Below are 12,015 nucleotides of genomic sequence, written 5' to 3'. Positions count from 1 at the left end.
GATAAATCTCCTTTACCGGCAATCAATGTGCCATCGCGCCCAACAGCAGCCGCTACGTATCTCTTTCTGCAATTAATGTGCCAGCAGCGGTCAGCGCACACACGCACGTGGAGTCACTGAAGGCACCACGGATACGGTATCTATAGGCTGAACTGTTTTGTTTTCTCTCCGTCAGGTGATTAAAAAGGTGGTCCATCCTCTCCAACGAACTTCTAGTTCGGTCCGTAACGACTCATTCTGCATCCAGCAGGTTGTTAAAGTGAATAAAATAATGACACATGATCGCTTTCTTAACCAAGAGTTTAGATGAGAAGACGGACACCACTCCTACGTCTGCTACAACCAGCAGCTGGCAAGCTTCGTTTAGCATAATGAGTGGAAACGAGCGCAAAAGTCCGACACATAATTCGATTCAATTTTCGATTCAATTAAATTTGATTTCTATAGCGCCAAATCACTACACAGGTTATTTCATGGCACTTAATGCATTAACGTCCTTAGAGCAGAACTTATTCCTTAAAACAGTATTGTACAGAGAAACCCAACAATTCAAAAATTCCCACATAAGCTGGGAGGGAAAAACTCCGCCTGTAAAACTGTTGTCTTGTCTTGTTTATCATTTCAGATTTTATACAAGATATAAAGCGTGTTATACAAAATGAAAATTGAGGCACCTTCCCTTCGTTTCAATTTCAGAATGAAGCAAAACTGAAGCATCTACTAAACTGCATATTAATCATCCCTCTGAGGTTGTTTTTTATATATATATATACACCATCTCTACAGTATGTGAAACTGAAACACAAGTGTGTCGGTAAAATACACACTCATTTCATACTCGAGCAATCAGAGCTGGCTGTACAATTGGTCTGTTTTCTACAACTGGGTCAGCTCTCTGCTGCAGGTAAACAACGCAGAAGTATGAATACACAGAAACATGATCAATAACGGGCGGTGAGAATGAAGTTAGGGAATCAAGCTCCAGAGAGCGGAGAAGAGCTGCCGTACAGTAGGTGGAAGTACAAGTGAAGGACGACAACAACAACAAAAAACTACAGAGTAAACAAACATGGCCTTTAAATGCACGATCCAACCTGTGCGGTGACATGTGGTGGGTGTAGCACGTTAGCTGTCAGTTGACACGCGTGCAGCATGAGGTCTGACTTGCAGTCCCACCAGAGCTGTTGTTCGTTATAAAAAGGTGCAGGAACAGGCAGCAAATGTTAAGTGATGTCTGCTCTCACAGTATTTCCTGCTGCTCTTTGCATGCTGAACAAGATGCTCACAATCACACGTGATTAATAGGTCCTTGGAAGCAGCGCTTCTCTTCCTGTGTCGCTGCGTCTACCCGAAAATAGCAGAAGACGCATCTAAAAATAATTACCGTTCAATCATTTCATTGGACTGACCTGCCAGATCTGAGTCAACAGGGAAATTTGCGTACAACCGGACTCTGTTTGAATACCCATCCCGGCACTTTGCAAAGAGACAAAGTGGCAGCCCGCGGTGACGTCACCCGCTGGTTTGTGAACAGCTGTTTTAAAGCCTTGAGTCGGGCATTTTGGCCGTCGCTATCTTGTTTTTTGTTTTTTTGGAGCCAGACGTGACCATTTTTGGACGAGCCGGGGATCAGCGAGGGCCGGATCAGACCGAGAACCCGAGGACAGCGTGCCTATGTTTGACATGTTCCTCTGGCATGTTAATCAAACCAGGCAGGCCTCCAGACATACCTCTTGTTGAGGCCTAACATCTTATTAATTCTGGAAATATTTTCAGAAGGGCCACCAGACAACTGATCAGAAGGAGTGAATTTAACTAAGGACACCATAATAATGTGGAAATGAGTCTTCCTTATTTCTAAAAACCAAACCTGGAAGTTCTGGTTTCCATTTGTAGTTTTCCTCATCTAAATCGTTCAGTTTGCTTTCGCACGTAGAGGAAGTGAGGTTAGTAAATCAGTGTTTTAGTCACATTTTAAATTCACATTTTTCAAATAAAAAAAAAACATGCATTGTTGATTTTAGCAGGATATTATAGCGACTCCTGAAATGTAGCTGACCTTTAATTATATTTGTGTTTTATCAGGTAAACTGTGATTTCAGGGCCGTCTAAGGCAGACAAACACGGATTTTATATGAGAATAATGTTTTCCAGTCGTGGTTGTAAATACGTATTTCACAGAGTGCTTCTGTTGTCAAACTGGAAACTGATAAGTGTTTGATGTTGGTTTTACTGCAGAGCTGCAATTAAGTTTATGACAGACTTGTACTTGTATTGTTTGTGGTTGTTTGAACATAATGAAGATGTTGTGTATTCTTGATGAGCACCAGTTGTAGGTAGTCGGACGTAATAGCTGTTTAATGGCTGTTTTCTGCCATGCTGCGATCTGTGTTTGACACCGGAGGTGTGTTTTTAAAGTGCTTCGACATTCAGCACACACAATTACTCTGTGTTTAATGAAGTGTGGAGGTTTGAGGTATCTGCTCAGAACAAAACTGGGGCAGAGGAACAGGGGAGGGAGGGTGCAGATGTCTGGGTGCACGACTGAGAGTTACTGGAAATGTTTCGATACCCGTGCTGATATGATGCCAATGTTATGGTAGCCATACCAGAATGATCCTTTATTATTAGAAATATGACCTATTTTTACAAACCTTTTTTTTTTATACAGCGATAGAAGCCTCCAAAAAGTCCTCCAATGTTAACTGCTGTCTAAAGATAGGTAGCTGAATCAATAATTGACATTGATGATGATATTTTTTATTGAAATCGGAAACGTTCTGCTCAAAGAATAAACAACTGGTATATTCAGATTAGGAGCTTGGAGAGTAAGTGGACCTTGATTTGAAGTTTTTCTTTTCAGCTGCTGTTTCTAAGGTCAAAAATTAGTTGTTTTTTTTAAACTGAACTTTGAAGTCAGTGTGGATGAGAAGTCCTAAAACATGCTGGAAAGCTTTAACACAAAGCTCCACTTAAAGGAAATTGAGCAAACTGAATGGGCTGATGAGGACAGTGTGTTATACGACGGCTAAAAGCTCTCGGAGAAGTGAGTAAAATCAATGAGCGATTTTTGCGCTGTCGAAACTAAAACTGACACTTGTGAGAGAAACATGGTGAAATGTTTCGCTCATCGGTTTAACATGATGGTCCAAAATGTCTGGCAATGAGACTGTTGCTGCAACCCATGTTTACACACCAACCAGACCATTCATCTCAGGTTTGCTTTGCAAAATCAGCATTTCATGTTTTCCCATTCTCTTTTGAGGTTTTTCAAAGCGTAGAAATGCCAGCAGCAAAGTTAAAACCCTCTTTATTGTTTTGCTACATTTTCAAAGCATGAAAGTGGCACGCATCGATATTTTTTTTTCTACTTACATCCATGGGAACAATTCATCATTACCGGGGTTCAAATATCAGTGACCGTGTGTTTGTATGTGTGAGTTACATATGTAGGCTTAAGGCAGGTTTCAGCAGCCTCCCAGAAGAGGCTCAGTGTTCAGCTTCGCCAAAAATACGTGCTCGTCTATTTTTGACAGATAGCATCGAGCTGCCCAGAGCAGATCAGCCCGGCAGGAAGTCACACAGAGGAACAGCATAGAGCATCTGGTCCATTTTCAAAATAAAACCCCCTTGTGCAAACTCCCAATCGTAATTCACATCGCTACACCAACAGCTATGCCCAGGTCTATCTGTTAGGACAGGAAAACAGCCTAACAGGCACTGTATGTGAAATAGTTAAGAAATAACGATGAGGATTCATGTTTTGTTTTTTTAACTAAAACAAAGCAAACTGTACAGGAAAAAGCAAGAAGTAAGAAGAAGAAGAAGAAGTGTTGGCGTTGTTGCGTGTACCTCTCTGTGTAGTTGGACTGACGCCTGCAGGGCACCGTGTTGCGGACACAGGTACCGGTGTCCGGGTCCACGTTCTCCACAATGACGAAGGGACGCTCCTCCAGCGTGGCCACAGTCAGGTGACGGTCGTCGGACACTTGCTCCAGGAAGCTGCCGTATCGAGGCCAGATGGGGTAACGGACCTGAAGGATGCCCCGAGCGAACGTCCCCACCTGAGCACGGAGACAAGGAGCTCATTGGTATTACGTGTGTGTTTAAACCGGAGCCACGACCTTCATGTCAAACCGGTCTCTCTTCACCTGTCCTGCTACTCCCCACTTCACAGAATTAATTTTTTTTTTTTTAATTCATTTTTAAAGAAAGATTTGCATGTGCTGACCTGGAGGAAGACGATTAGAAGATGAAAGGAGCGTAGAGTTCATTAATGCATACTAAGGAGACTTAAAAGTCTTGAAACAAGACATCTTTTTTTCTTCTTTTTTTGGGGGGGGGGGGGCAGAAACTAAAACAAAGAGCAAACCAACTGCATCACATTAATAATAGATCCCAGCATGTGTTGCCCTCAATCTGTGTTCACTTTGTTGACTGATTATTGAATTATTAATTTTCTTTTTTCAACTAATAAACAAATCAAAATGTCACTATTCATAAATGGGAACTGTTCAAGTGATTACCGCTATTTATTATGTGTTTAAAATATTTGCTGCGTTTTGAAAGCCATTTTATAAATGGAAAAGCTGTTTTTGTGCCACTAAAGCTCACTGAACTGAAAATAAATCTACAGACTGAGATCTTGACAGATACTGGGACAAGATAAGAACTGTAAAATAGCAATAGATCGTCGGAGGGAGTCACTTTGGTCCAGAATTGCTGTGTAATGTCACGTCACAAAATGAATAGTCCCGCTGATGTCGGCACTAAGCTCAATGCGATGCTCTCCATGAGAACCAGGACTGTTTGTCACATCACCCGACCTAATGAGCCGTACCCGGCTCGGCCGGCGCTGCCTTACTGTGGGTGAAACTCGCTCCCTCACAGATTTAATGAGACCTCTTTTTCATACCGGCTCTTGATTTCGCTCACTCAGACTAAATGTTTTTCCTTCGTCATACGTGGACGATGTACAGATCTATATGGAAAAGCTCTCGATAGAACTGAATGGAATTGCAGAGTTGTGTTATAATAATCGTGGGACTGTCGCTGTGAGGAACAAGTTTCCCGTTGAACGTAGCTATTTTATCTAATGTTCATATGAAATGATGCATTATTTCACTGTGTTGAGTCTTCAGGTGCAAGATCCCAGTAAAGAAAGGAAACTTTCCTGACCTAAATGTCCCCCGGCTGCACCCTTCAGATAGGAAACCGACGTCATGTTACAGTGCCGGGTGGTCACGGTGGAGAGAGGCTTTACAAAAAAAAAAAAAACAGGACACCCATGATGTGTCATGATATGACGGATAACGGAAGAAAAAGAAGCAGAGAGAGACGTGGTGGTAATGAGACGGGACTGAGAAGCAGAGAGCAGGTTACGGGATTTAGACAGTTGTATGGCATCTTGTTTGAAGATGTCTCGTCAGGTGTGACATCGACACCACATCTGAGGACAAGAGACGGACGGAGAGTATGTGAGGTTTCAGGATCAACACACACGGGGGTACAAACCCAACCCCAATTCAGCACAATTACATGTCCATGTTCATACGCACACGCATACATACGCTCCAGCCAGGAGGTGACATTGATAAAGTAGGTTGGTCTTTCCAGGGCAGAAGTAAATTAGTTCAACTGTAGCTGTGAGATTACGTTCAGGTCTCTCTGTTTAGTCGCACTTTTTCAATACACCCTCCGGGCTTTGTGTGTGTGTGCATGTGTGTGTGTGTGTGTGCGCGTGTGTGTGTGTAAAACTGTCTAGATTGCAGGGGCATGGGTTCGATGAAACAGGAGTAGGTGAAGGATTTAGCTTCACCAGGAAACACAAAGATACACACCATTATTAATTTTAAATTCTGTCTCCACTTCAAAGACCACCTCCTGATGATGTTCACAACGTTTTAGAAGTTACCTCCCGGTGTAAACTATCTGCATCCAGCCAGATTTTAAGTGTCGGTCGGAGGTTTTCTCACTTGTGTTGTGATGTTTTCGGATTCATTGTGAATTCCACTTTCAGAGAATGTCATTATAAATTATGGCTATTACAATAAAAAAAATTTAAAAAAAACTAAATCCGTTTAGCAATCGTAGGGGAAAAAAATATATCTTCCTGTTTTTGTTTTTTCTAAGTCACTGACATTAAGATATCTAAAGATTAAATGTTATACATTGAAACTGATTCTCGAGACAGACTGCAGTTATAAGAGGCTTCTACTTGTTAGTGCTTTCCAACATGCCTCTAATTTACCAAGGAGAGACACACATTGATCGGGCAGCAAGCAGCAATCTTTCACCAAAGCAACACAAAGTGCTTTTGCAGAGCTACTTTGCACTAATCAAACCATCAGGAGAGATTGGGGTTCATAGTCACGCTCAGGGAAACGTAGACATGCACATGTGGTTCCGGATTTTACCCATTACATCTAACAACAAAATGAAGCCAAAAGATTACATAGCCAATAACGGTTGTTAATAAACAGGTCTCACTTCAAACTATAATTAATCTGAACCCTAAAAATGAAAGATCTTTTTTTATTATCTATAAAAAAATTTAAAAAAAACCATTGGAAAACACTGTCCACCTCAGTAATCTGCAAGTCCATAATATTCACAGTGCATGAGATGCATTTGTTTGTCAGATTTATAATGTCATAGTTTACTGGTCCACTCCTCTGCACAGCCGTAGCCACACTGTCCTACATGCTAACAAATATTGGGCCGCGCCACAGGACGAACTTTTTCGATGCTCAACTCCGTCGGTGGTTTTGGTTCTTGCTCTGTCCATGGTGCTGATTTTGAATTTGTCTGACTGTTCCTGTGCTACCAGTGCCAGCGTGTTGTTGTGATTATGTTGCCCGGTACCTTGTCCCAGAGTCTCTCCCGGTCCAGAGCGATGATGACCATGGAAGGGTTGGCGAGGAAGCCTTGATTGTTGAACGACAGGTCCCTCCTTTCCCACGTCACGTTCAGCATGTGCCTGTGCCCGACAGAAACATCAACACAAATATCCAAAGTATAAAGTACGCAATCAGTGAACTTTGATTCTACACTCTACACATGATCATTTGCATATTCATTTCCTCGGATACACGCACACACAATGATCACCTCCTAATTAAAGCCAAAGCTCCCCCGGGAGGGCTTAATCTAATGTGGGAGACTGGAAGTAGCTCATTAGGGGATGATAGCGGCAGGTGATTGGTCGGACAGCAGGGTGTTCCTACGGAGTGATTTTGATGTGTCTTAAGGTATAAATCCACGATAGATTCTACTGTGTATAATGAATTCAGACCAATTTGCATTTCAGACCACTTCACGTCGCGTGCTGGCGGCCTCGTGAAAAAAGTTGAAGTTGTGCTCTTCTGTCGATGTGTCAGTAATGATCACTTTGGGAGTTTCAGGCTGTAAAAAATGATTTCTCTCCGTGTTTAACGGGAAAAAAAAGGAAGTCAGTAAGATTATATTTATACAGCACTTTTCAAAACCAGGGTCACAAAGTGCTTTAAAGCTTGAATAAATATTTACCTCAAATGCAAGCAAAAGTTGTCAAGAAATAAGAGCGAATCAAGGCAAGGACTTATCAATGAAATATTATGAATAAATGGGCTTTCAGGTGAGATTCTGATCCACAGAAGAAGACTATTTTATGGTCTGTGAGTGGAGATAGAATCAGCTTGGTCAGCATGAGGTTTGAACTTTGAGCAGGGCACAAAAAAGAGGCCTAATGGAATTAACAACTGAGAAATGGAGGATGCAAATTCTGCCTTTAAGATAATTCATTTAAAATCAGTCCTGAATTTGAAAGGAAAACAGCACGACGAAGCCAGAAGCAGATAACATGGAGTCTTTCTTTGTATGGGTTCTTGGTTCAAACAGCAAACAGTGGATTTCAACAGTCATGATCTGCAAACACAAAACAATGGAGGAAACAATGTTCAAGCTGCTGGAAAGACAAGAAGCGATAGCTCGAGTATGCCTCACCTGAACAGAGTATTGTTGTCTGAGTGTTTCGACGGCTTGTTGCAGTCTCCGTGTCCCTCGGGGATAAAACCATGCTGCTTCTTGAAACTCTCGGCCCCTTTGGCTACAATGGCCACACCCTCCCGCACCCTCTGCCGCAAGCTTTTTCTCCACTGGTCCGTAATCACGCCGATCACACCAATGGGGAAGCTGGCAGGTGGAGGGCTTTCGGGGTTGCCCACGGCAAGACTGGGGAGGATCCAGATGTAGCCTGGCCCCAGCAGACCCACCTCAGCTGCCTGTTGAAACAAGTACTGCGCCTCCTCATGGGAACAGTACACCAGCAGGACCTGCGAGTCCACCTGCAGACAAGAGAAGAAATCTGTGGTAACTCGCAGAACGAAGGGAAACAGCTTGAGCACGCCGTAGGTCATCGGAAGACGGTGACGCCACCTGTTTCAAAAGTTCAAGCCGAGTTATAACGTAGTGAGAGTGGGAATTTCAGCTTCACTTAATTATTATTAACGGCACTGAATTACTAAACTCGTCATTGTCGTACACCAACCAGTCAAGTTGCAGTTTCCATACATGTCTGTAAAAACTCATATATGTAGTAGAAATTTAATAAGAAGCATTCATTCAAGCTTTGTTGTTCTTGTTCTGATGGGTTTGTTTTGCTACAAATTCTTAAATGCTTCAAGCACATCTTCAACCTGCCAGCAAAGAAGATCGATACAATCAGCACTGTTTCATGTTGGACACTCAAGATCAGTCTCACCAATTCAGTATCTGACTGAATGTGAAATATGGTCACATTCTCCTCTTCTGTTCCTGAGTTACGGCGCTGAACAATGGCCAGAACATTTTTATGTCACAGTGAAGTTGACCTTTGAGCTCTTGGATATTAAATGTCATCTCATCATAGTTTTAACCTATTAGACATTTTTAAGAAATTTGGTCATAATTCTTGAGTTACAACCAGTAATGGGCACCGAGACCTTGACCCTTGACCTTTGGCCAAAAAAATCTCATCAGTTCAAGTTCGAGTGAACGTTTGTGCCAAATTTGAAGAAATTGCCTGAAGCTGTTCCACAGATATCGCATAACAATTTTTTTCATACAAACTCGATGCTTAGCAACTTTATATGTCATCGTACCTGCTGCAGTATTCGTTTGGTCTTCACGTCACTCGACCCGACAGACATTTCCAGAGACAAGATGTCCTGCAGATTCCACAGAAAATAGGAAGTGTCTGTGTAGGACTGAACTATATCCACAAAGGTGTCGTAGCCCGCCAGCAAGCTGGTGATCACCGTAAACTCGCCCCAGTCATACTCCTCCATCATCTGAAACAGGGACATATGAAGTGCTTACTAGAAGTTATTATTAATTATTATCAGTACATTTCAAAATCTATAGGGACCGAAAGCAATAATTTGGAAATATATGTTGGTTTACATTCTTGCTTAGAGAAGATCGATATCATTCATCATGGCTGTGATCAATGTGTAGCTGGAGCCAGTTTCTGTTAGGCTTAGCTTAATTTAGCAGTAGCCCAACACAGAGCCGCCATTAAAATTGGCGAATTTTGCACATCAGATTAAACAAGACCGACTGTGATCAAGAAGTCTTTGCAAAACAATTCCTCTTGTATTAATACATGCTTGGTGTTTAACATTGATGTAGACTACATCTGGTCAGTAATGACAAAACCAAACTAGAAAGCTTTAAAATCTGAACTGATCTATATGTGATTATATTTACTAATAGCCATTTACTGATTTTGCTACAAACTGTCACTTTCATTATGAAACTCTCTCAGTTGATAGATTGACATCATTACAGACTTAACTGAGATTATCTGGTTGACTCCCAAAACATCTGTGACAATGAAAGCCCGCCAATCTCATGGCAATTTGTACAATCCATCATAAATAGCCTGCAGATTGTATCAGCATGTGGACGTTGGTCCAGAACTTATGATCAGGGTTTTTTCCCCCACTGATTGTTAGGATGTCCCTTTCACGGTGTTAATCCGCCTGAGAGGTCCCAGTAGTCAGGCTTGACCCTCCAACCATTTGGTGTGACAGCGTAGGATTTTGATTGGAGGTTAATAAAATGCACTTCTATACCTTGAACATGCTGATGGCCTGCTGCTCGAGAGAGGACCCCATCTGCAGGAAAGAGGATCCCTCGGCCTGTAAACACAAGGAGAGTCTCAGTTGATGGTTCAGTTTGTCACGGGTGGAAAGGCGAACGACATCCACGGCCGGGTGGACGTTTGCTGTCACAAGGGTTTGAGATACTTTTAAACGTGCCACTTCTGCAAAGGAATTACAATTTCCGAACAGGTTTTATGGGCCCACAGGTCATAAAATATGAGAAGAACTCAACATCTTGAATAAATCAGCAAACGAACATCCAAGTACAGTGTTGAACCTGTCACAACAGAAGCAAACCGGACGAAAGGTTTTCAGATTACCTGCTCGGCTTCTCCTCATTTACACGTCACCTTTAACATTGCCACTGCTGCGGAACATTTAAATTTGGTTGAAACTTCAAGAACAGTGCATTTTAATACTTCTCCCTCTTGTTCGGTAAGCATATTATCACTTGTAAAGCCATCCGTGTTAAAAGTCACGTATCTGGCGGAGCGCAACGGACTTACAATACCAATTAAGTAAATGAGAAGTGACAAATGTGGGGGTGGGGGTGGGGGACTACATTTTAAGCGAGCTTCGGACACTGTCACTTGAAGCAGCTTAACGTTTTAGAAAATGTTTCATAAATATCCGCAACGTCCTAAAAAGTGCCGTTTAAAAGTTTGGCAGCAAACACATGATCGATAACCCTTTAAAACTTGACTGATTGACGATACACAGCTGTGAAATATTCATTTGCACTGTACAGCCATAAAGATGCAGATGCAGGGTGATGTATGTTGTAAAAGGAACAGCTATCGTGGATATTATATTACGCTTTGCACTCTTATCGATGTTTTCCTCTTCAAACGCTTTGATTGCCCGTATTCAGCCTCGATGTGGCACAAGTGTCTCCGAGCAGCTCTCGGTCCCGCTGCTCTCTTTCTGTCGAGAAGGGGCGGTCCAGTGTTGTGCGTCTCTGTGTGTGTTAGCACACATTTGCATATCTAGTCGCTGTGTGCGTTGACAGGAAAGAGGTTGTCAGGAGTCCCATGTAGTTCAAATAGTATGAGAGAAAGCAGGCTTCGGGGACGAGAAGCGGAGGAACTCTGGACAAACGGGGACGAGCTCCTGCCCTTCCCCGCCGGCCCGTCTCGTGCCCACTTGTTTTGGAGGATAGGATCGTTTGATTTGGCCGCTACTAACTGTGTTAGAGTGTTTTTCTTTCCCTCTTACTGGTAAAGTGTTTCCCTCTTCATGTTCATCCTGATTGCCTGGTCAGTCCCATTCAATCAAAGGCTTGGCCTCTATAAAGGCTGTATAAGCATGTTCGCCACCGAGACTCTGGCTTTGATGTCAATCTGTGCACACTTCCATTTGACAGACTACGTGTTAGTACACTAACTTTCATACCGCAACGAATTGAAACTGATTCATTTTCTGTTTGCTCATTTTGCTAAAATATGAACGGTCTTTTCGTGCCCTCTGTTTCACGCACACAATAAAACACACTGATAGCTTCTGTCCAACAGCAGTGTAGTGGTACTTAGAGGAAAAATAAAGATGAATTGTATATGTTTACAGATTGTATGGTCTGAGCTGCAACAGCTGCGGCTTCCTCGACCGGCAATTTCAACAGTTTGAAAATTGGTTGGCGGTCCCTCCTCTTCCGCCGCATGTCCGCCAAAATAGCAACAATTGAATATCAAGTATCCAGCGTTTCATACAAAAAGAAAATTCACCATTATGAGTACAACATCCTTGTACTAGTTCACTGCAAGTTTCCATATTTGTGAGTGTGTAAACGCAGTTATGCACATGTAAGTGGAAGTACATGAATTCAGCCTCTTGCTCTTGCTCGACCAACGGTGTAACTTCGTCACTCTCTCAGTCAGTGACAGATATTTCCATT

General features: G+C 42.4%; 1 protein-coding gene across 1 annotated transcript in view; it reads right to left on the bottom strand.

Moving 5' to 3' along the window:
• LOC138204745 (glutamate receptor ionotropic, NMDA 2C-like) overlaps window positions 1–12,015 on the bottom strand; it is a 49,507-nt gene that overhangs the window by 16,854 nt on the left and 20,638 nt on the right. The window contains exons 5-9 of the mRNA XM_069160198.1: window positions 10,095–10,160; window positions 9,120–9,308; window positions 7,984–8,324; window positions 6,865–6,979; window positions 3,853–4,064 (exon numbers count right to left, since the gene is read on the bottom strand). Of these exons, the coding sequence (XP_069016299.1) occupies window positions 3,853–4,064; window positions 6,865–6,979; window positions 7,984–8,324; window positions 9,120–9,308; window positions 10,095–10,160 (923 nt within the window). The remainder of the gene's footprint in view (window positions 1–3,852; window positions 4,065–6,864; window positions 6,980–7,983; window positions 8,325–9,119; window positions 9,309–10,094; window positions 10,161–12,015) is intronic.

The sequence above is a fragment of the Embiotoca jacksoni genome, unplaced genomic scaffold (genome assembly GCF_022577435.1).
Source record: "Embiotoca jacksoni isolate LCO1_2020_lvr unplaced genomic scaffold, fEmbJac1.0.p SCAF_26, whole genome shotgun sequence".
NCBI lineage: Eukaryota > Metazoa > Chordata > Actinopteri > Embiotocidae > Embiotoca > Embiotoca jacksoni.
The sequence above is the reverse complement of the archived record's forward strand: the minus strand, read 5'-3'. Positions and strand labels throughout refer to the sequence as shown.